This window comes from Cygnus olor, chromosome 14 (genome assembly GCF_009769625.2).
Source record: "Cygnus olor isolate bCygOlo1 chromosome 14, bCygOlo1.pri.v2, whole genome shotgun sequence".
NCBI lineage: Eukaryota > Metazoa > Chordata > Aves > Anseriformes > Anatidae > Cygnus > Cygnus olor.
The window spans coordinates 12,210,043-12,235,792 of record NC_049182.1 but is presented as its reverse complement, the minus strand read 5'-3'; the positions used below and the strand labels follow the sequence as shown (position 1 = coordinate 12,235,792).

The 25,750-nt window shown below is 42.8% G+C and overlaps 2 protein-coding genes across 2 annotated transcripts in view; both read right to left on the bottom strand.

The window, feature by feature from the left end:
- The window catches only part of LOC121078015 (protocadherin alpha-2-like), a 92,096-nt gene that overhangs the window by 38,473 nt on the left and 27,873 nt on the right, over positions 1-25,750 (bottom strand). The window contains 1 exon segment of the mRNA XM_040573708.1: positions 1,071-1,129. Within this exon segment, the coding sequence (XP_040429642.1) occupies positions 1,071-1,129 (59 nt within the window).
- LOC121077837 (protocadherin alpha-C2-like) lies at positions 1,071-24,460 on the bottom strand. Its single transcript, XM_040573411.1, is given in 14 exon segments — positions 1,071-1,129; positions 9,863-10,518; positions 10,521-10,881; positions 10,883-10,962; positions 10,965-11,834; positions 11,837-11,888; positions 11,890-11,973; positions 11,975-12,045; positions 12,048-12,180; positions 12,182-12,393; positions 13,016-13,198; positions 22,476-22,563; positions 23,825-23,870; positions 24,381-24,460. Coding segments are annotated over 13 exon segments (2,703 nt in total). The 3' UTR covers positions 1,071-1,129; positions 9,863-10,075.

Genomic DNA, 25,750 nt, shown 5'->3' with positions numbered 1-25,750 from the left:
TGTAAATGAGATACTTAGGTAGGTGAGAAAAATCCTATTTCAGGATCCTTCTTCCCAGACTGTTCATTCCTTTTGCAGAAAGCAATTGGAGATCCAAAAAAACCACCACCAGATAAACAGCAAGAACACAGCAGCCTGACTGCCGTCATCAACATGAAGCACAGTCTCAGGGATGGACAGTCAGAATCTGAGTTTTGGACTTCTCCCTTAAGACTACAATACTGTGGATAATAGATAAAAGGTGATGGCCACAGCCCCACTGCATCAACAGCTTTGGAAAAAGTATAAATTCCTGCATCTGCAGTATCACTAGGAATTATCACAGCCTTATATTTGCATCTCAGTCTCTAAGGTAGCATTATTAATCATGTCAGATTACACCTTAATATAAGACCGGTTTTCTAATCAGTTCATGAAATAGAAGCAAGTATATTTTATCTAGGCTCTACAAAAAGAAGGCTTCATTATAATTCTTTCCAGATGTACTGAGTAGCAAATTACAGCAGAGACTGCGCACCGGAGGAATTTCAGTCAAAAGAAATTTGGACCCAGCTTCACTTTGCCTTAACTGAAAATCTGTTTCTTATCTTTAAAACGTCTTTAAACTGTGGTAATAACCTTGATTTTACCACGTGGTTAATAAACGGGCTGTAGGAGCTGAATACTTCTATGGTAACGAGAGACAGCAAGATGGAAAACGTATCAATGCTGCAGACAGTCTATTGAAGCATATCAACATTAATGATAACAGGGAGCTTTAAAGTAAACAAAAAGTGTAGAATCACAATTAATAATTCAATAATTGGAGCAATTATGCCTTGACAGTCAACATAAAAAAGGAAGGAGGCAAACACAACAAAAGCACAGCTCTGCGGTAGTACAGTAATAGCAGAATATGTAGTCAGATCAAATTCGTAACACCTGGAGATTGAAAGTGACAACAGCAGAACCTTCTCTCCATCTCAGCATACAGATATCATCAGTCTGGCACATCAGAGAATCCAGACAGCTTTGTCCTTTCACAGAGGCCAAAGACAGAATTCCCCTTTGCCCAGAAGCATACTACATACCTTTGCATTCCTGCCCTTAGGGATGCAGAGTAGCGCCAGTCAGGATTGGGGTGTTTTGGCTGTAGAAACATAATCCCAGAAAAAAATTGTTAGTGTGTGTTAAATAAGCTGAAAACATGTATATCTGGCTAATTTTGTGTTTGTTGTCAAAGAGTCTGAATGGAACTACTCGCTTTTTGTGAATATTCATAACTGGCAAATTCTTCAAACAAATTCTTCAAACAAATTCTTCTACAAATCTAAACTTTCAAATGGACACACAGAGATCATCTTTGTAACAAAACAACTTGTTTGGATGCCAAGGCCTTTGGCTAGAGATGATCTTTGTGGAAAGACATTAATGCTGGAAACTGGTGAAAAGTTATTTTGCATATTCATAAACATTCTGAGCATAGGAAAAAAAAGGATGATAAAATCATAATACACATTCTACTTCTTTACTTAATGAGTCAAGGAAACTCAGCTGCTGCACTGGATAGCATCTGTCTGAGGACATATAAAATGCAGCCCCCTGTGAAGGAGATGTGGGCTCCTGTTTGCCATGAAGCTGCTGCTGGCATTTAGCATACGGCAGAGGACTGCACTAGATTGTATCAAATTTGCAGACTGCAGCAAGTCTTTTATCAAAGGCAGACATTTTCTTTTATAATATCAAGAACAACTACATTCTCCATATTCATCAGAGGGCACAGGGGAAGGAAGGGGAAAATAAACAGCAATACCCTTTGACCAGCAAACCTCAGCAAATGCTAACATGCTGTAAAATGGCTTGCTAAATAAAGAGATAGCTAAGAAATCCTCTGCTGATCAAAATTTATTCCAGAAAAATCTCTTTTTGTTGTCAGGGGACCAACACAAGAATTCTCAATTATGGCCTACAATTGCAAACTGATGTCCTTTGAAATTATGCACTTCTATGTAGCACTAAGCACATAACAAGTCTATTTCTCAGGCTTCTCAAGACTTTATTCTGTATGTGATATTACAGACAGTGCTTAACTTCAGGCACTTTAATCCAAGGAGAAAACTTTTGTCCAGAAATATAATGGACTAGACTCATTCCTGGTGTGTCTCATACAGTGCCAAACACACAAATAATAAATGATAGTAATGGTTTAATTCTCTTCGAGCTATTGGAGGCAGATCAGAAATGAATTTGGCCCCATTACTTGAAACAGAAAAGGAAAGTGTTGAATGCTATGAATTATTTACAGCCAGCTCTGTATTTCCTCTTGAGGTTTGGGGCATGCTTTTCCCTGGATCAATAGGTTTTATTCAAATAAAAATGGAGCAATTACAACTTCCACCATCGCTCCATCACCACACTTCCCGAGTCCAGCTTCACCCAAGAGTAAGATGCTCTTCAGTGATGTGCATCCTTAGTATTCTTTATGGTCTGAATTACACAAAAGGGAGGAGACTGCTATTTGCAACCATACATTAAACATCTGCACTAGCAATTTCCTTCCCATTTAGCCCCCAGTTCTCTGGCACACTCAAGTTTTGCTGAGTTTAGCAGAAAGCAGCTTGACAAGGAACCCATTATGCATGGTTCCAGTATTTTCTGATTCATTCCATTTTGGCCCCAGTCCCAGGGATGGCAAGGCAATTATAAAATCAACCATATAGGACTACAAAGTGAAAGAAGACAGAAAACAATACACACTAATCAGACCCTTTCCTGAGTTTGTCTTTCTTAATGTATGAAGGGTGCTGACACCAGAAGATTTGGCTTTTCCTCTGCTGGGGATTTTCTTATAGAAGAGGAACTGTTAGACTGGGGGGGTGGGGTGGAAGTCCCCATCCTGTTGTTTGCAATAGGAAAGGTGCAGGTCATAAATTTGCACGAGCTTATAGGCAGCATGAAGAGGAAGAGTCTTACCACAGTCCTAGGCAAAACACAGATGAACTGACATGAGAAAGAGCTGGAAAAGTCTGACATGAGTTGGGTAGGACTAGAAAAGAGAAAAATGTCCACTCTCTCACTGCACATAGATTTTTGTTTTCTAGCCAAGAGCTGGAAAGCTCTCAGCTGAAAACAAACAAACAAAAAGCAACAACAACAAAAAGGAAAAATCTATGTTCTGTTGCAGTGGAAACTTTCAGATATTAGATCATAAATAGGTGATGATGGCAGGAGAATCTCAGCAGTTAGAAATTCTCATTCCACATGGTATCAACCAAGACTCATCATGTCAGTATAACAGAAATATCAGAAACTAGGAGACTGTGGTATTTTCTAGGGTTACTATCCAGAAGCTGTGGCAATCAGTTCTCTATTTGCTATTGCTCTTAAGGCAGGGCTGTAGTGCTGGTCCCAGACGGTCAGAATGAATTTTCTCAGGCACGTATATTCTGGAGATACGAAGATCTACTGGGGTTATGCTTTAACCCCATTAGGCAGCTAAACCTCACATAGTCCCTCGCTCACTCCCCCATGCCTGCAGCACAATGGGGAAAGAGAATTGGAGGGGCAAAACTTAGAAAGCTCACGGATTGAGCTAAAGACAGATTAATAAATTGGGGGGGGGGGGTGTAAAAAAAAAAAGGGAAAAAAATGGAAAAATAAATACATAACCATGAAAAACACTACTTTCATAACAATTCCAAAACATAGCACCATAGTAGGATGAAAAGTAACTCTATCCCAACCAGAATCCTGCACAACACATTTGGCTTTCAGACACTCTGGGGGCTGCTTTTTAATGGAAAAGTTCAACGTCTGAGGACTTCCCTACTTTGTAAATTCTTCACAGTAAGAACAGGGGAAGCAGGCAGTTGGACAGCAGTCTGCCTTTGTCTAGGCACAATTTTACCATGTGTGTACTGCATGGCTGCACCTTAGCAAGAGATGCATGTTTGTCTTGCACTTCTGTTATCATAGACAAATGTCCTCCATTTTGTAAAACTGGTGAAATTATTCCAATTTTGTCAATGTAACTGGCTTTTCTTTTTGTTCTGTTACAGAAAGTAATTCCTTAAGATCCTCTGGTTTTAAACGTAAAAGCAAAATATGACCAATAATTTAAGTGCCAGCATAGTAGTTGAGAAGCAAACCTGTTCATTAATTTCCCAGTTCAGATGCATTAGTAATGTTCTTACAGAGCCATCAGGCATTCCCAGTCTACATGTTTGAGTTGGCCTTTATCTCTGGTTCTAAACAGTTCGTTTTTACCAGACCACAAACTGAAACCTGGCATACTGAACTGTACTGTTAGCAGTCACTGTGTTGTGGCACAATATGGCCAACCTCAAAGTAGAGAAGCGTCTTCGGCACAGTCCCACGGGACAGGAGACTACATTACTAAAAGCTGAATGCTGTCAGTTGGCTCATCTGCAAAGCCCTGTCAGAGGCTTTGCCGTGTCACATGTCAGCAACAACGGGACAGGGCACAGCTGGTCAGGAAGCATGAGTACAGAGAGGAAGTGCAAAGAGAAACACAGAATCTGAAGTGGACCACATAGTTCCCACTTGTAAATCTCCATGCAGTCAGTATGTCACATACTGCTGATGAAGATAATACTGTTCCCTTTATGTCTGCAGCTCCCACCTTGTCACAAGACACTCGCTGTCACACACAAGTCCATTTTACTAACTTTAATGTATTTGTAGCCTGCCTTCTCCCTTAGATGTTTTTGGAGGCCATGTGTCACGTCTAGTGGTCTTGCCCTTGCCATGCAACAGTTGAGGTGAGAGAAACCGCACAATCCAACACCATTCCCGGTTCCTCCTATCATCTGCTTTTTTCCGATTTAATAACAGCACATAACATCATAGTTGTAAGACGAGTCAAAATCTGTCAAGGTGCCTATAGCAGTGCTTGCCACCACACTAGGTGATCACCTCATGCCAGTAGTTTGCTTCTTCTGGTTCTTCCAGGCACCAGGGTTACATTCCACCAACCACATAACCACAAGCATTAATGTGATCAACCAATTGACCCTATCTGAAAGTTTGATAAGAAAACTGAAAAACAGCAAAAAAAAGCTCATGCAAAATTTCACACAGCTGTTCTTAAACTGCACAGTATGGGTTAATTTAAGCATTTCATGGGCACATAGAGAAGTTTAACAGAATAAATTGTTACAAAAATTTTGCCTGGTCATTTTTTATAGCTAATGATTTAGCACACTAAGGATTTGTCCCTGGGACAGAGGGAACTTCTGAAAGATTTTAATGTTGTCCTGATCCCATACTCAGGAAAACCTATGCAAAGCCTCCATTGATTTGTGTGGGTGTTAGAACAGGGTCTGCCTGAGGTAGAGAAGTGTGAATCAAATATTTACAAACAGTTACCAGCTGATGCGACTGCTAAAAGCATCCCCATCCATTCCTCTTTCCATGCAAACACACAACTGGATGATATAAGATATATTTATCAAATATATGCTCTTTGACGGAAAAATAATAAAAGGCTTTTTACAATCTCTGACCACTCATAGCTCTGCTTATTTTCCATTGAGATGATGCTGACAGATGTAAGAAAACAAACATTTCTATTACTGATTCCCTTCAGAATATGCTTAAGATTAATCCAATGTAGAATACAAACTACTTATAGTCTGAACTTACATTCATCATACAAAATTCAAAATGGAAACTGGAAAAGTGCAAAATTCCTGAAGATAGCCAAAGATTTGCTTCCTAGCATTGTTGATTTGCATTTCTAACAATCAGAAAACTATGGTGAAAGGCACAGGCAAGTACTTCTGTAAAGTATATGTAATGAATTTCAAGACACGGAAAACTCCTCCGTTTAATACTGGATGCAAATTTCTGCTGGCACAGCAGTAAGCATCCCACTAGGAGTTTGATTTCCCCCAAGCACAAAGCGTTGTCCCTGCTTAGCAAAACAGGTCCAGACACTGCCCCTAAACAAGAGAACAAACATTTATAGCTAACCTTTACAATGTCAGTAGGGCTGGAGAATTTCTTAAAGGCTTAAGTTCATGAACTGAGATTGTAAGATACTCCACCATTAATACCTTTAAAGCCTCTCTGTGAGAAATCTCTTGGAAAGATTGCTCCAGACAATGCTGTGGGTTTGCTAGATTTAGGACACTTCAAAACACACTTTTATTTAAAAGCAGTATCAAGATGTGTTCAAGTGTTGCCTGCTTTTTTTTCCCACACGCTTAGCAGCTGTCTTTGAAGAGCAAAATACAGAGGGGAAGCCAGAAGCAGAGCAGTGTGCTCAAACAACTGTAAAACTCCAATGAATTGCTTGATCTTACCATCACTGATTTACAGCTTTTGTTCTTTCTGAAAGCATGCACAGAACACCATGGAAACTTAGTTATGGACACTGCATGAATCATCATATTTTTTCAGCCACGTGCCACCACACACACACACAAAGGTAAAGGAAATCTATAATCAGAAGCACTCGTATTTAGTTTTGCTAAGGCCTCAAACTGCCTGCTCATCATTAGGAATGTACTTCTGGGGCAGAAAACTTCAGCTAAAATGTGTGTCAGTCTAATTGTTCATCTCTGCATTGAAAGGAAAAGGTTATCATGAGACACAAGACATAATGAATGATTGAACTGCACAGAAGCTGGACTAGATGATCTTTGAAGGTTCTCCTATTCTATTCTATCCTATCCTATCCTATCCTATCCTATCCTATCCTATCCTATCCTATCCTATCCTATCCTATCCTTCCATAACAGCAAAACAGGAGAGATGAAAAGAAAAACCACTCAGACATCACTCAGCATCTCCACAGACGTATAAGGAAAGGGACACAAGACTAAAACATTTAAACCTTCCCTGAAAATGACAGATCATCACTGCAGCAGTGCCCTGTAGCAAAATCACACCTTCATGCACTCTTTCACTTCTGCATACACCCCCTCCCAAAAGGCAGGAATCCAGGCTATTCATAACCTCACGTGATTCCAGCAATGAAGCCACAATACTTTGCCATTTTTATATTTTTGTCTGCATTACCTGCCTGGTCACCCTGTAGCAGTGATCTAGCTGATGAGAGAGTGATTCTCGTTAACCCCACATTCTGATCCTTATCACTAGACTCCTTCCAGCAATAACTAAGGTTTTCAGTGCTGCTGTGGTAGCAGATTTCTCTGTTACTAAACTTACTTGGTTTGAGATATTCTTATAATGGTATAAAAGCAGGATGAACACAGAAGCAGAGGCTACCTTGCAGAAATGAGCTCCCATTACACTATTACGACATGAGCAATACAAGTCAGAATAGTCAGGCGTCAGTGCATCAACAGATACAAAGAACCCCCTACTTATCCTTAATACACTTGTTTTTCCACTCTATTGCATCCATGTAATGACCCAGTGAAATCATTCACAACTTAGTACAGAGTAATTACTAATATCTCTGAAATTACTGGTAAATATGAAAAGGGCTAAGGATCTATTTGCATCAAGTATTACTGAGATTAATACCGAATAACTTCAAAATATTTGTCATCTCACTGTAAAACATTAGTCTCCATGAAACCCTATGCATGGTATGCATACATGCAAGACCATTCAGCTGGTCCTATCCTCATCCCTTAACAGTTTATAGAAGATCCATTTCCAAAACCTGTCGAGAGTGAGAGCGAGTGAGAAAGAGAAGGGAGGGAGGGAAAAAGAGAGAGAGGAAGACCTGTTTACATTCTCCAGAAGCAACACACACATCAGAAATTAACTTTGTAAAATGTCACGGGGCAATGATACCTGTCACTGAGCTTCACAAGTAAAGGACAGCCTTTAGAGACTAATTAAAGTTCACTTTAACTAAAAAGAGAAACACAGTTCTCCAAAGATCTAGCAATATGAAGATTATTATGCTTAAAATGTAGAATATGGTGTTACTAAGCAATGGATGATATCTTCAGTGTATATGCTGAGGCTGAAACAAGAGAAAGACATATAATGTTATAGTATGCAATTAGCTAGGAATTAGTAACTAGTGAATGCCATTACATCCACCAATTTTCTCATGACACCTGGCACTGATACATCTTCATAGTAGGTACTACCACAGGTCAGTTTAAGAACTGGAGACCTAAGAGAAGTACTTGTGACAAGTAGCATTTGCCAGAATTTCACTTCAGTTTAAATCACACAGAACTACTGTAATAACTGATTCCTCTTCTGGATCATAAGTACACACAGAAAGGCCTTTGCTAGTTTGTTCTCTAAATGTATAGAAGAATGTATATGTATCTCTAAATAGTATAGAAGACTATACTCCAAGACCAGCCCTTGCCTGATCTGCACTGGTTTTCAAAACTTGCTAATTCATTGCATTGAATGGATTGATTCCCTAAAATGTTATAGGAATCTGTCTGTTAAACTAATTTCCTACCTACTGCTCATGCATCCAAAGTGAAGCCATTTTCAATTACTTTTTTTTTTTCCAGGAAATCAGATTTAAGATGTGTATTTTGCAGAATATTCACTTTCATGTTCCCTCCTATATCAAAGAGATTCTATATTTTATTACACTCAGAGAGATTTTAAGGTACAAAAAACGCATAGAAAAGGAAAAAAAAATCCTCCAGACCACACCACTGTGATTTATAGAAAAACATTGCATTAACTTTAAATGGATTAATTTTAAATAGATGATTGCTACTTTTTAAAAGCACTTCTATGGAAGACTTTCTAGTCCTTAAGATTTGTGTATCTTTGTGTAACTAAACACCAGTTGCAGAAGAGGCTTACATCTTCATATGTGAATAAGTATAAAGAAATAATTTAGATTTCTGCATCAACAGTACATAAGTCAGGCTCCTTTCTATCCCACCACAATTACCCCCCTAGCTTCCCCACATCCAGAAGCATACCATACATTAATGCATGAACCAATCCTATGACTGCCACAATCCTAAAATACAAACAACACACAGTAATTGCAAAATTTTCCTTTTGTGAACTAGAATTAATGTTTCCAGTGTTTTCTCAGTTTAAATCCATTAACTGTACAAAGGAAAGTGCAGGGCATGCAAACTACACACTAACTGCAGACTGGCTGCATGCTAGCATAGAGCAACCGTTAATTCTTCACTGTGGGAAAATATTGAAAAGGTTAATAACACTGCTGGTCAAACTATAGGTGTTAAACAATTTTCAATATCAACCCAGCAGGTTAGAAGTTGTCACAATGCAACATAACAATGGTAACTTGTTGTAATCCTCTGTAAAGATATCACTGGATTATCACTGTCGAGAAAACATAAAATGCAGCACTGGGTAGAACAAATACTACCAAAGAAGGGCTTGCAGCTTTCAGACAACTAAAATATGCCCACATCAGAAAGCAAAGCACATTTTTGTTATGATCTAAATCCAACAACTTTGCATAGGTATAAAATCAATACAGTAGCAAACATCTATAATTGCCATAAGGTAACCTATTGATTTCCAGGCTAATCTATTTTTTTATTTTTTCCTGCAATATTAGTCGTAGCATTAAAGATTTAAAACCACATCTGTCATTCCTTAGCACTCTATGACAGCAGGCAATTTTAGATGTGTAAGAAAAAAGGGACGGAGGCAATATTCTACATAGCATATGCTGCAGAAATGAAGTGAATCTCAAACAGACAAACATACTGAACTTACCAAATGGACCCTGAAAGACCCAGTATTTACCTAGAAACAAAATGCATTGCACACATTAGCATACTTTAGAACCATGTCTTGTAGCTATGTGTCAGCAAGACCAAAAGGAGACAAATACACGTAATCTGAGTTTTCCAGTTTGAACCTTTTCTTAAGTAAAAATTTGCACTGTGCTGACCATTTATCAATATAGCCTCACCTCGTTAGGAGTAATGGAGTCATTTTTAAGTATAATCAGGTTTTGTGCACTCTGCCCACTCTGTCCTGTCAGATGCCTCTCAGTCACCACTGCAGAGGGACCCGTTCCTGTTGGGCCACAGGTATTGTAAAACATAAAAGTGTCACTTCCTGATCCTGCAGTTAGGCATGCCTTATAGCAGTAGGTCTTAGTCAGAGACCCATTGCCCTCACTTCAATGAAATGGGGCTGCACTTTTAAACCGTGCGGCAACCTCGCATCGATGTTGTGTTGGCCTGCTTGTATAGTTCAGCAGGGCACCGTTCTCTGACCCACAGAAACCTGTACAGCAGGAGTCCCCATACAAACTGTATCTGTAGCACTTGATAACAGTAAGCCCAATGATTGTGAAAAGGAAAACGAAGGAGATGGCACACAAAGCAATAATGAGATAAAGAGTGATTTCTGAGTAATTGCTCGGACTTTTAATGTGCCTTCTTGTATCAGGGATGATTTTGGAAACTCTGTCCACCACAGCAACAGTGATGGCTACTGATGAGGACATCGGTGGCTCTCCATTGTCTCTCACCTCCACCGTCAGGTTGTAAGTAGGTGTGCTCTCCTCCCTCAGTTTGCGAGTAGTCCTTATCTCCCCAGTATGGAGCTCTACCCTGAACAAATCTGGATCTGAGGTTGAACCAGGTGGTAGAACAACCAGGCATTTTGTCCTGAGTCCCCATCAATGGCTATAATTTTGGTTACCAAATATCCAGCATTTGCCAAGCGTGGGATCATCTCCAGGGCTGCTGAAGTGTTGGTTGAGGTAGGATACAGAATCTGTGGAGCATGGTCATTCTCGTCTACCACATAGATGTGGACACTGACAGTGCTGCTCAGTGATGGGATCCCAGCATCCTGAGCCTGGACAAGCACCTGGAACTCCCTTAATGTCTCATAGTCAAAGGATTTGACAGCATACATGTTGCCACTGTCAGATTTAATGGAGACATAGGAGGGTAACAGGTAGCCCTTCAATCTCCCCATCCAGTAGAGAATAGGACACATAGGCATTTTCGGCAACATCCGGGTCAGTGGCTTTGATAGTGCAAAGCAAGACTCCAAGGGGTTGTTCTCAGGGATGTAAACTGAGTACACAGGTTCCTCAAAGCGTGGAGGATTGTCGTTGATGTCAGAGATCTCCACATGGATCACCTTCTGGGAGGAGAGAGGGGGGCTCCCAGAGTCAGTAGCCATAACTGTGATATTGTAGGCTGCTGCTTTCTCATGGTCCAGCTTGCCCTGGGTCACTAAGGTGTAGGAGTTCTTGAAAGAATTGAGCATGAAGGGGAGGCCAGGGGGAATACGCAGACTGACCTGCTTGTTCAGCCCTGAGTCCTGGTCCGTGACACTCATGAGGGCCACCACAGTTCCTGACTTTGCATCCTCTGGCACTGGGCTGTACAAGGAGGTCAGGACCACCTCAGGAACATTATCATTGGCATCCACAATGTTGACCAGTACCTTGCAGTGCCCAGCCATAGAGACGGGGCCCTGGTCAGTGGCTTGCACATAGATTTCATAAGAGGATGCCTCTTCATAATCCAGGGTACCATTAACCCGCACCTCCCCTGAATGTGGGTCCACACTAAACAGCTGCCTCACCTTCTGTGGGGTGTAGCTGCCAAAAGAATAGATCACATCCCCATTGGAGCCCTCATCAGGGTCTGAGGCATTGAGTTTGACGACTAGGGTGCCAGGTGGGGAGTTCTCCAGAAGGTTCACGGTGTAGGTGGAGCGGTCAAAGGCAGGGGGGTTGTCATTGGTATCTACAACTCGAACTGAGATCTGGGCTGTACCAGACTTGGGGGGGTCCCCACCATCTACAGCAGTGAGCACCAGCTGCTGCAGGGCACTCTGCTCCCGGTCCAACGGCTGCTGCAGCACCAGCTCCAGGAGCTTGCTGCCACTCTGGAAGCCTTTAAGGTCCAGGGCAAGTGGCGGCTGTGGCTGAGCTGGTAGCTCTGCACAGAGTTGGTGCCCACATCGGGGGTCCTGGGCACTCTCAATGTGGAAGCGGGCCCCGGGCACGGCAGACTCACTGATCTCCAGCCGGTAATCCTGGCGGGGGAAAGCGCGGTGCGTTGTCGTTGATGTCCAGCACCTCCACCTCCACGTTGTGCACCTCGATGGGCTGCTCGATCACAACTCTAGGCTGAGGAAGCAGGTGGGGCTCAGCTCACAGAGCTCCTCCCGGTCCATGCGCTCCCGCACCAGCAGCACCCCGCGGCCCAGCTCCAGTTCCAGGTACTGGCGGCCGCTGCCCGAGGTGAGCCGCGCTCCCCCGCGCCGCCAGCCGCCGCGGATCCACGCCCAGGTCGCTCGCCACGTTGCCCACGAAGGCGCCGTGCGGCAGCTCCTCCCGCACCGAGTAGCGGAGCGGCCCGCCCGCCGCCCGACCGGCGCCCCAGCCCCAGCAGCAGCAGCAGCAGCAGCAGCATCGGCGGCGGCGGGGGCGACGGCGGCGGCAGGCCCAGAGCCACCGCCCCGCCGCGGCTCCGCCGAGCAGCCGCCGCCATGGCCGGGGGGTGGGGAGCCGCCGGAGCCCGGAGCCGCCTCGCCCGGCCCTGGCCCGGCCTCACGCCCCGCCGCCCGGCCGCCTCATGCAAGCGGCGAGCAGCAGCCGCCGACCGCCCCCAGCCCCGCCGCCGGCCGTGCCGCCGGCAGCGCCGCTGCCCGGCCCATGCTCGCCGGCTGCCCCGGAGAGCGGCTCCGACCTCTCTCCCTCCGGCGGCTCCGGGGAGGAAGAAGAGGAGGAGGAGGCGGAGGAGGAGGAGGAAGGAGGAGGGACCGGGACTCGCTGGATCCGCTTTCTGCTGCTCCAGCTGCCGCGCGGGCGGAGGCGGGGGAGGACGCTAAGCCGCGGCTGGCTCCGGTTCAGCACCTGGGCCGGGAGCAGCGCCTCGGCGGCAGCCGGCGGCGGGGCGGGCTCCGGCTCAGCACCAGCGCCGGGAACAGCGCCTCGGCGGCGGCCGGCGGCGGGCGGGCTCCGCCGCTGCGCGCCTACCCCGGGGCCGGGCGCCGCCGCTCCGCCGCGCCCGGAGCCGACCCCCGCGCCCCGCTTCGGAGGCCGAGGGCGTGAGGCCGGGCCCCGCTCCCCCCGCGGCACCGGCCTCACCCACGTGTTGCCGCCTCTCGGTGCGCCGGACCCCTCGGTGCCGGTGGCCGCCGCCTGGCCGGGAGGGAGGGGTGCGGTAACCGCCGCGCCGCTCCTCGCCTCCGCCCCGGTTTCGGTGCTGAAGCCTCGGGGGCGCGGGGCGGGCCGCCAGCCTCCGGCACTCCTGGACCTGCTGCTGCAGTACTAAAATGCATCCGCTTGGGAGGGTTAAATCAGCGCAGGGAGCCGAAAAAAACGGGGCCTCCAGCCAAGGCTGGTGCGGCTGTGTGCTGCTGCAGTGGGTTTGACGACCTCCTTCTCGAAGACCTGCCCCTGTGCTCCCGCGGAGATTCATCCATGCTGCAGCACCGTCCCTCTGCCCAGCCCCTGCGGGCCCCCTTGCCCTGATTCCACCCTCCTTCTGCCCCGCTCCCTCTCGCCCCTGCTGCAGCCCTACAGCAGCTTGCTGGAAGAATTCTGCAGATCACACCCAGGAGTTCTGAGCATTTAAGGTGGGCTTCAGTTTTCCATCCAATGCAACAGACAGGCTCAAGGTGATCAAGCGCAGCTGGAGAGAAGACAGAGAAGTGCAATATGATCTGTGTTCCAGTTAGTGTTCTTTCCTCCTCTACACTCATGTTGGAGGACTGACAAAAAACAGGGCTGTGAAATTGAACAAACTCAGCGGGGGGTTGGGGGGTGGCGGTGGCAACGTGCTGCATCTGCAGTAAGTTTTACTGTAATGCCACAAATCCCAGCAAATACAATAAGCTTAAGCATCCATTCACAGAACACCTAAGTTACTATGCTGATGTATTTGTGGAGACAAACCTCAGGTCATAGTCCTACAGGGGTCTATATTGTACCTATTACCCAGTGCAGAAACTGTTTCTAGGATTTCTCTTCCTGTTGTTTTTCCCTTTCTTACCCCACCAAGTCTTTTTGGAATGACTAATGAATCTTTTCTGTATTGGGCTGGTCTATCAAGGCTGGTCTATCTGTTGACCCCAATGTTCAGCTAAAACCTTTCTCAATGCCCTTTTGTGGGCTGGGCACGCCTCACCATGCAGGGTGACTTTTGAGAGCACAGTCTTACACTGTAAATCCAAAGGTTTTAACTGTGATGTACCCGATGCACAAACCCCAGAGAACAATTGTTCTAATTCTGACTCAGCACTGCTAAGATTACCAGTCTATCATGTTTATCCATGGCCACTATTATCAGAGAGGAACATTGAAGAAACAACAGTAATAGCATGATGCCTATTTATGTTTTGGCTGATGTGTTGATATACTTCTCAGCCCATTTTTGTGGCCCAAATATTTACCCTCACATTTATTCTTAACATGCCCAGTACTCCAGGGTCTGCAAATACAGTGCGGAATCACCCAACCCTACTTATCTTTTTAAGCCGGACAAATGTAGGTCTGTGCAGAGCAAGAAGGGCAGATAGGAGAAGCCAATTGCCTAGAACATCTGGAAATCTGCCCATTTCATCCAGTAGCCCAAACAGGAGACAAACACTTAAAAAATCTGCTACAAAGTTTTGGCTAGTTACCCATTTTCAAGATCACAACGTTTACAGATTCAGAACAAAATGCCCCTGACAGACTTATGAAAACAAACAAGAAAAAAAATTGTTAAAAGCCCTAATTTGCATTTTTTTGCCATTTGAAGTTTTGGAATGGACAGCTATAATGAGGCTAACAGACACGGATTATGTGGCTGTGTATCAAATTGCTTGCAGTCAACACATAAAACAGAAGCCTGAAGGGACACACCCCTCAGTTTTCCGGACAATCAAATACTGGCTTCATCCAGACAGGCCACAGAGTATCTCTTAAGTGTACGGCCATTAAGTCTTCTAACAAACATTCTAACAAACAATATCTTCATTCCGTTCAAACATGTATCAAATCTCAAGTTCCTAGATTTTTTCCTCCTAATTTCAGAATAAGTCTCATGATCATCTGGCCTTTTTGTAAGTCTTACAGAAACAACAGAATAGGTAGTTTGCTTTCCATTTTACAGATTAATACTGTAGCTTGGCTCATGCACAGTAGCACTGTACAAATGTAACAGCCTTTCTGAAATTTTAGCTTTATATCATTTATGCTGACTACACATAATTTGTAATGATATACTGAAACTTATGCTGTTACAATTAAATGTTCCCTGAGTTACTTCAAATATACATAAAATTCTTCAATGGCCAAAATAATTTTAGTTATTTTCATCAACTTCAGTGGTAATACTGACTGAGTCCTGCAGACCTTGGCTTTTAATTCAGGAAAAGTTTCCATTAAGAAAACACTTCAGGGGTTGGTCTGTAGTAATATTGAATTTTACAGTGAAAAGCAAAAATTGAAACAGAAAAACATAATTTCAGTTTCAACTGAATTGGGGCTTAGAGGTTTTCTTGTTTCTTTTCTTGGAGTTTTGTTTTCCACTAATCTCTTGAAACTTCATTTAAGTACCAGTTCTGAAACACCTTAAAAACTCACTTAATAAAAGTGTTTTCTGTGACTTCAGATCAATTCACAGAAGCAAGAGCATCAGAATCTGTCCCTGCAGCAGAAACAGCTGATAAAAAGTCCTAGGCCAAATGTCCATTTGCTGATAAATCCGATAACCCCTGAAGTGATTGATACTACCTGCATGCCATATCTGCATGCACAGGCCTGTTGGATTTCTCCGACGTACAAAAATTGTGCCACCGTATTTAGCTTGGTTAATTAAATGGTACGAGTTCTTTAATGAGAGTATAGTGCAGGGTTATAGCAAATAATACACTAATTTATCAAGTTCTTCAGAAGAAAAGTAAGTTAAAAGATAGTTATAAGTTATATGATAAGGTAGTAAAACATCGATATATATCTGTGTTAGAGATTGTAGCAATATAACTATTTCAGTATAAAAAGTCATCACGTTCCTATGCAAGCCTTTCTTGAAATAGTACTACATATAGATATGCCTAAATTGGTATCACTGTAATGCAATGCCCACAGAAAAATTTCTGTGCAAATATTTCTCTTGGGAGGATACAATTATATGCAGATACAGTTCTGTAGGTATTTAGAGCCTTAATGGTCATCCATTTCAAATCTCACCTGTACCAGGCACATCTTTATATAACACTAACTAGAATCACCTAAATTTGTTTGAGCTGCAATAAATCTGTGTTCTATTTTCTTCAATGCAGTAGTAGAAAATAGGAAGATGTGAATGTACATGGTGCTAACTGAAGAACTCCAAGGAATTTTGACATCTGAAGACATTTTGCTTCTTTGTAAATAATTTCACCTTCAGCATATCACATCCCTCAAACATGACATCCAATGACTCAATGTCCTTTCTGAATCTGTGGGAAGTCACAGCTGTGAGGATCAGGCTGTAGATTTTTTTATGTAGGTTTGTCAGCATGTACATTTTAGCAACAAAGAGATTAATATTATATAATGCTCTTGGCACACAGAATTGTTGCCTGCAGATGAAACAATATGCAAAATACATGGAGAAAAGTATAGAGAATCCAAAAAGTTCAGCCATTAACAAGCAGGTAAGTTGTGTTATTTGTAGGGAAAAAATAAATTTTCTCTGTATACACCAAGCTTGCATGTGGTGCCTACAAATGTCGCTTTACTTTTAAACTAAATCAAGTCAAGTGGAAAGAAGCAGCCCTCAGTCATAGGCTGGATTACATCAACCACAGTTGAAAACAATGCCTGTAACAGTAAGAGAATGACTCAACCTTGTGGAGTTTCCTACAGTTTTTTCCAGTGAGGTGCTGGACTGCAGCACCATCTTTCTAACTCAAGGGTACTCTGGAAAGCTATGGAAAGAACATCTTGCTAATCTGAAGGGACACACTACTTCTTCAGCCCAACCCCATGTTTCAGTTGGGTCTCTTGGGATTCTTGTACTCTCCTGCACCCCACTTACTTCAGTTGTGCACCCCCACCCACCCCACCTCATCTGAAGGAGAGTATTTGTAGGCTTTAAGTTGTTTCTGGGACTCTCCATGCCTCAAGTACTATTTAATCACGAAAATACCACCTAGAGGCGATCTAAGGCAACATAAATGTGGGAGTGAAAGGATTTATAACCTTGCAGTGGATTGATTAAACCCTCCATCAGTCACAATTTAGCACATGAGATCAGAGATCTTGGAATATGAGTGAGCAGGCTCTGCATTGAGAACAGAGCACCGAGCAGCAAACCTTGAAAAGAGCCCTGCAGCTGAACCAGATCTGGTCTGTGTTCTCCGCATGGGTTTTCTGAGGAAATGGGATTCTCCCTCTTTCTAAAATATTGCGAAATGCCTCCCTGCAGTAATGTAAACTTGTTTCTACACCCAACTTCGTTGCTACCTTGTTCCATTCATATTCTGCACTGGATTACTTGCTGACAAGTCACCTTTTTAAATGGCAGTTCGCCTCTCCTGTGTTGAAAAGGTACTGTGCGAACTGTCAGTGGATTGACTCTGTTCATTCATATTCTTCCGTTAAATCCATTTTCCACATTGGTACTAATCTAACTATCTCACTACCTTTGCAATAACACCTTTTATTCTTTGTTACATTTTAAAACTTTTTAGAATCCAAGTCTCTATGATGATTCCTAAGCTATCCTAACTCATCCAAGTTGGACTGACAGCTCGAAAACTGCCAGCATTGTCTTCTTTTTCACAGTCTGTCTCTTAACCGCATCCTTCTCTTCAGTCTTTCCATATCTGTCTATTTTCCTTCTTAAATATTTGTTCTGTATGTTGAGTTTTTTGTTTGTTTGTTTGTTTTTGTTGTTGTTGTTTTCCTATTACTACTGACAGCTTACATTCAATTTCCCAGTCTTTGTGCTATCCCCTTTGTTTCATTTTGGTTTGGTCCCCTTTCTCCATCTTGTCCTCTTTCCAGCAAATATTCTATCTTTTTTTTTTTCTTTTTTTTTTTTTTTTCTCCCATCTTCTACCTCTAGTCCATTCAGCCATTTTCTACTCCATCTTCTGTCAGTCCTCCTACCTCTTTCATTTTTCCTGGCTTATCCACTCTTATTCTCTCTTTATGTTGATTTACCATATTGTTCCCCTCAGTGTCCTAGGACTTTTATGATATTCTTTCTGGACATACGAGAAATTTACCGTATTCCAAAATGATGCTGATAAGGGATACTGATGTCTCTTTTTTCCCTTCATTTTTGTCTGCAAACCTCAGGTAAAGTAGAAAGCTAAGCATCATACAGTGGCACTGAACCAAAGGAAATAGAGACATAGCATAAAAATAGAGTGAGGATAAAAAGTACAGGGAAGGAGTAATATGAGGAACAGTCAGCCACCTTATTGACTGCTGAGAACGACTGACAGCATTTTTTTCTTCAGAGTCTGTCAATGCCTCTCACTTATTAGCAAAAGATTTCTGGTTTGAATGATAAAAGACTATACAAGTAGCTAAGTGCTGTGTATTCAATCCTATAAAAACATATAGTGAGTTACATCTATTAAATTTGTTTTCTGCTCCCTGCTTACTGCTAACTGTCTCTGAGTAGTTAACCATCTAAATCCTGAAATGTCCTAGTTTGGATTCTGAAAAGGACGTTGGCAATAATGTTGGTTTGTTTTCCCACTGTTTTAATGATGACTCTAAGTTTGTCTTCGACCATGTTAAAAGTATGACTGTCAATGCCTCAACTATAAACTGTACATCTTGTGCTAGATCAGATCTCCGCGTTTTTTGGAAGTCATGCTTCTCCTTACCTGCACTTTTATTTTTTGGCTACTGCTCACCTAAATCTTTTCCAGGTGTTGCTGCATTTCCTAATAGCATCTCCAGAATGTCATTAATCCACAAAAGTATATCAATCAGAAATGATCTATTCAAGATATAAATCATATCTTAAGCTTTATTTTCAATGTTTAATTTATTGAGCCCCATATCTGGGTAATAACACTGACTTCAGATACACAGAACTGCACAAAAAGCCACTGTGAAGATCTCTTCCTTAGCAAAGTTTACTCTGCTAACTACGGAGTAGCAGGATTACTACTTGAACAGGATAGTAAATCCACTGTTGGTATTCAAAGATTCTTTACACTGTAACATTTTTCTATTGGCTTGCCTAACCCATCAGTAACACAATCTTTCAGGTTACCTAAAATGTAGCAGACCTTCTGCTAGCTAAATAAGAGAAGGAAAAAAAAAGACAAAGAAAAAAAAAGAAAAAAGACACTCTTCACATCCACTGCCACTCTGCTCCTGCTGTTTTCCAAAAATATACAACACCAGGTGAAGCATGCCATTAACCTGTTCCACTGGGTTGCTAATACCAAGTACATTTTCTTAGTAAAGCAGACCTATGTGTACCTTCAGTCTCAACTTGTCAACTTAAATGTGACTCTAAATGGTTTGTGTTTATCCCTCGTACAGGAATGCATTCCAATATGCATTCAAACATACTGCCTGCAGACACAAATACTCTAACATGCACGATGTGAAGCTGGATTATCCAATAGTTACAATTAGGCATTGTTCACATTTCTCTAAATTTCTTCCAGCCACTGAGAGTCCTTTCTCCTTCTCTGGCACACACTCCAAAGCTACATGGAGGTTAACACAGCTGCAAGTGTCTGTCCCAAACCACCATATTCTCACACAGCAGCAAGCTACAACTTGCTCCTGAAGCTAAATATGTAAAGCAGAACTGAAATGGTTAAGGACAGATTTTCTCAATTTAAAATCAGACCCAAAATGCTACTGTACTGAATTCTGCAGAGCTGCCTTAAATGTCAGCAATTTCTCAAATTAATGGAACAAATTATACTTAAGCAGAGTTTAAAAGTGTCTGGAATGACCTTGCTTTTCAAGGCTTCATTCTAGGGTTAACTATTTAATTGCTGTTTTCTTGATGTTGGAAAAAATCAGTGTCAAATTTACCAGGAAATTAAATCATTAGAGCTATACAATTCAAACTGTAAAAGCGAGGCACATCATTGCCTCTAGCCCTGGCTGTTGCACTTAGACCCAGCTCCCATGTCTTCCACAGCCAGAGGATCAGTCACTACTGTGGTACTGTCTCCAAGCTAGAGCAGGCAGAACTATTTAGCTAACAGATGAGGTCTTTGCTCCAGAATGGATGAGCAACCAGAAGGAATAACAAGCATTGCTCTCGGCTTCCAGAGCTCGCTACAAACAAGGCAGGTTGGGTACAGGCTGTATTTAGCATGGCTGCCATGACAGAAGACCCAGATATGTTGTGGGGTGAACTCTGCATGGCTGGTTCCAGCCTTTCACGCTTCCTCACCATTAGTCATTTTTTTAGATTTGCAGTTCTCCCATGTGGTTAAGAAGGAAGAAACTTCACTCTGTGATCAAATGATTAGCAGAAAAGCTCCATCACAGAAATCTACCCAGCTTTTAGCACAAATAGGAAAGACTTTGCCTGGCAACACGGCCAAGTAACTAATAATCCTTCCACTCTCCTCAGCCCTGTGGTGAGCTTTCAGCTGCAGGTTTTAGCCTACAGTTCTGATACACGTACTAAAGTCCTAAGTATATTGACAGAAATAAAAATCCATTAACTATTTCACAGAGCAGCTGAGAGCATAAAGAGGCAAGAGCAGATTAGAGCACCAGCAACATAAAACATACTGACTCTGTGAGGACTTTTATGAGACCAGTAATCCAATGTCTGTTGCTCTACAGCTTTCCATATTTCATGCGTCCGTACAGGAGTGGCTGGGCAGGGAAAGTAGGGCAGGGAGATATTTTGTTTTGTTTGCTAAGTTCTCAGCGGGCATTTCTGAGCTTATAAGATTTTACCTCAAATCCTATTAAAAAGACAATCATCTGCTCAAGCTGTGTTGTGCTCGGACTATTTTTAACGTATAACCACATCCATGATGAACAAAATGTTATTACTGCAGATTCTGCTGAAACTATCTCACACCAGCACAAGACCCATTGATTTTCTTACTCAGCAGAACCAGGAACAGCATTTGACCCTGACTTACACCTTCTGCCAATGACTTTTGATTTACATTTTTGTTTCTCCTTGGGGTCCTGGAAACACTGTAAGATCTCACACCTTCTTCCTGAATAGTCATGCAAAAAGTTGGTTTCTTTTTCCCCTCTTCACTGTTCCAGACACTTTATACCGTACATTACAATCCCAGTCATGACTAACAATAAGGTTACCAACACTGCCACAGAGAACTGGATTCTAACTGTGCACTTACAAGTAGTACCTGACAATGTGCACAAAGGTCATCTCCCAGTAATTCTGTGCATAAAAACAGCAACAATTTGCGTTATCATTTCTTATGAAGGACTGTATCATTACCTGTAACTAATCTGAGCTTTTTCCTTCTGTAACCCATGTGATTTTACCTCTCCTCATTTATTATCTTTACTGTTAAAATACAGAAAATTGACTAAAAAATGAATGATTAGTATGACTGAGGTATGAATACAAATGTGTGCACTTGTGAAGCACACAAAATACAAAAAGAAGGACCAATAGGGAAAGTATGCGTTAATTGCTACAGAGTACCCTATATGGAGATTTCATTTGAATGAATTAAGACAACAAAATGACCTAAGATAAGGTGTCAAGAAGATGGAGAAGAGAACTGGAGCCTTGAAATACACAGATGACAAGAGAACTGTGAAACTCAAGAAATTCTGATCCTAGTCACCTGTGACCAGCAGGTATATGAGCTGATCCTGGTGAGTACAAGGTTATGAGAGTGTGATGTGAACAAAATCTGTAAGAGAATGAGTGAGAGTGGGAAATTTCAAAGATTTTGCAGGATTTTTTGCACTTTTCCTTCTTTAAGACCTTGCATTCAGTTCTCTTATATTAATTTCTTACACATAAATTCTAGATCTTCCCTGTGAGACCTTGTTTGCGCATGAGGTCAGGTCCTGAGAGGGTGAAGGTTCCGTCTGAAAAGCTGAGTCAGCAATAGCCAGAAGATGCTGTAAACCTTGCTGGAACCAAGGGAAAAATTAATAATATTAAATAAATAATAAAAAAAAAGGATGTGGAGAGGCCCAGAGAAGAATGGTAACTTCTACAACCCAGAGAGGGTTAAAGGCACAGTTGTACCAACTCCAGATCCACTTCCCCACACATATATAGACATCAAAAACAGCTCCTGCACCCTCCTCTGGAGTTCCTCACAGTCTCGAGCACTTGCTGCTGCTATTGCTGCTGGAGAACAGGACTAGGAATAGCTCCAGGTAGCTGGAGGAGTTGCAAGGAACCCAGCAAGAGGGAGATGAGATGGGAGCAGTCAGCAGCATCTCGCAGATGGGAACAGCAGCAGAGAACGAGGCAGTGGTGAACAGACCATAGAAAATACAAGTACTGTAATATCACATACAGTATTAACATAGGGCTTGACAGTACAACACTGTACAGATTGACAAGCCTGGGTGAAACAGTGATCAAGTTAGTAAGAAGATGACATAAAGCTACTGAACATACCTGCCCAGTTCAGGGCCTTTAAGTCAAGCTTCAGCAATGCTGAGACAGCTCTGTTCAGATTTACTATTGCAACAAGCTCACCTCCAATCTACAGTAAATAAGAGAATCTGAGACAGAGTACTTAGAAGGGGAAGCAAAGAAAAGGGAAGATACAAGGTACGTGGATGGGCAGATGATGACCAGAAGCCCAGAGGAAGGGATTAAAAATGCTGGCTGTCACACAGCAAGAAGAAGAGGAAAAAAGTTCCCTGGAGCTGAGTTGGGGGTTTTGAAAATGAGACAAGACAAAAGTGAGATGGTGACAGAAGCTGATGATCATGCCATAAAAGCGGAAAGTCAGGAGAACTGGGTTCTGTTCACAGTTATATCAAGGGCTTCATGATTTCTGGCAAGTTCTTAATTGGTTCCTAAGATGTCAGCAATATCTGGGCTCAAATGGCTACTATATGGCTTAAAGCACTACTGCAGAGTATACATGGATATTCTTAAGGAAGTATGTACATATACATATGTAAAATTACTATTGGTAATGGGTACCGAAGGGAGAAAACTGTGTTTTTGTTTGTTGTTTGTTTTTAACTAGATACTAGGCATATATGTTTTCAAACTTCTCTTCAGGATTCTTAAAACCTCTGTGACACCAAATATTTGTGTTTTGACTAGTAAGAGTTCAGTATTCTTTCCTTGAGCACAAGAGTCCTTACTGAATAGGCTGTAGTGGCTGACGTAACAAAATATTCTTTTAAAAGCTAGACTATATCCAGTGTTTACCACTAACTAGTACTACAATATTAATGCAGATTTGCCTTACACATTTTGTACAGATTTTTCATGCAGCAAACTCATTATTTTGTACTGAGGGAAGGCCCATATTGGATACATCTGTTCCTGCAACAGCAGGCAATGATGCTGTGAGGCAGTGTGCAGAGTATCCTGCCTGGTCCTCAGCTGCTCTTCCAGAAGAGCAGGTTCCCACAGGTTGTATCTGCCAACCTTACAGGGATACATCTGTTAGTCCTAGCACACTTCAAGTGACACTAGACATGCAGCTTTTAACAACTCAGCTGAGCTCAGTTTATTTTTTCCATCCATGAACAAAGATATCAGAGCAGGACACACAAGACAGAGCTCTGATGATAAGCTCTGATGATGATATCAGATGTATCCATTAAAATCAGTAGCACTTCCTTGCACTAGTCAAAACATCATCCTCCACAAACAGACAAAACTTAGAAATCTTCAAGTACAATCCACTGAGAAGAAGGTCACATGTCCCCAACCATTACCAGAGCAGACAGGGCAAGCAGTGTTTTTATCTTCTGTGGAAACAGAGCCAATATCTAACCAACAAAGTTTAGGTTCATGAGATCAAGAAAGGCAGGCTGCCTCTTTGTCCTGGAAAGGACACAATAGGAACAGCAGACTGAGTCTGGACCCTATATTAGGGGGTTACATAATTCAAAACAAATGGTTGTAGAGTATAACCTGAAAACTCTTCTGGGAATCTCCTGAGATACCAGGTACCACTTTGTTCGACACCTTTCCTATTGAACTTGGTCTTAGAAGTTGGTAGGTGCTGAACCCCAGTGAAAGGCTCTTCCTAATTATTAGGATCTTCCTTCTCTGACCAGCCTACATGCATCATGTCTCATTTGTAGTTGAGAAGCACTGGCTTTTAGCTTCGGTAGCTAAAGGAGCTTCTCTTAGAGAATAAAACAGTACTTCATAAACAGACCCAGCCCTTCTAATGTATTCCAATTGACAGACTCTTCTTTCCTCAGTCTCACACATAACCTTTCTCAACATCTCTTAAAATTTCTGTCTTTTTTGAACAGAAGTGGCAAAAAACAGATCTTGATATTCTTAGTACCATCTTTTCAATATTCCCCCAGGTCCACTACATACTTGACTGATGTGTCCTCAGACACATTTTTCTTACGGATGGACACATCTTCTGGGTAGCTTCCCTCCTCACCATAGTCCATTCACGAAATCCCACACATTAAAATAAATTATTTTAGTTCTGTTCCAACATTTAGTTGCATTTTGTAAAGAGATAATAGGAGTGGCTGATGCTTTCAGCAGCCCCAGTCCAGGACCCTCCTGCCTGGCTGCTGGAGCCCAGTGTCCATGGACCTGGGGTCTCTGCCCTAACCGAGGAATGTGGCTGCCACTTTCCTCTTTGCAAGTTCAACCAGTAGTAATGCGGAGCGCATATCCCAGAGGTAAACAGAAACACATGGGGCTGGTAACACTCACTGCCACAAACACGGCTCTGCCTTGAACAGCACCCACACACAGGACCCAGGTAAATCACAAGTTCCAACATACATCCCCTCCTCTGGGGCTTGCAGGGACAAGAAGCCACTGGTGCAGGCACACACACAGCACTTTCCAGGTTCACAAGCACACACATGGTCTCAGGTCCCCTGAGGACCAGAACAGCCCCTCTGTCTCCTCCAGCACCCATGCCTGGATCCCAGCCCCAACCCATCCACTGGTCCCCTGTTCGCCAGCTGGTCAAGCTTGGTGCTTGCTGAAAAGACACACTGCTCACACTATGGCCCCCCAAACCACTGTCTGTAGGACCCTCAGGTTTACATCCTTAACTGCTGCAAAATCCTACTTTGCCTGCACTTTCTTGATAGCCCATCAATCCTTGTGACTGACATTGTTTCTGGTTATTGTCTTCATTAATGCTTATTGGTCAGGTTTTATGTCTCTGTATGTTTATCTCCATACATTTCCTTATCATCCCAATTTGGAAAGGTCTTTAGTCAGATAATCTTACTAAAAAAAATTCTCACACTCTCCAGATCCTTAACAATTAGTGTGACTGACAAGGACAAGAGGCAAGGGGCACAAGCTGAAACACAGGTTCTGCCTGTGCATAAGGAAACACTTCATTACTGTGCAGGTGACTAAGCCCTGGCAAAGGTTGTCCAGAGAGGTTGTGGAGTCTCCCTCCTTATAAATACTCAAAAGTCATTTGGACATGGTCATGGGATCATTTGGGCTCCTATGCAATGCATCTCTGTACCTTCTGCACTGACGTTAGGGACCTCTCCCTTTCCCTGCACCCTGGTCCTGGCCTGGACATCGCGTTTCCTTTGCTCCCAGTCTTCCTGTTCTCAGTTTCCATTCTCAGCTCCAGCTCCAACTTTGATCTGGGCCACAAGCAGACAACTGCAATTACAAGAAGGTCCTGCCAGCTCTTGGCTGAAATGGGGCTCTGTGTTGGCAGGACTTGCAAGGGTCTAACAAGTTCAGTGAAC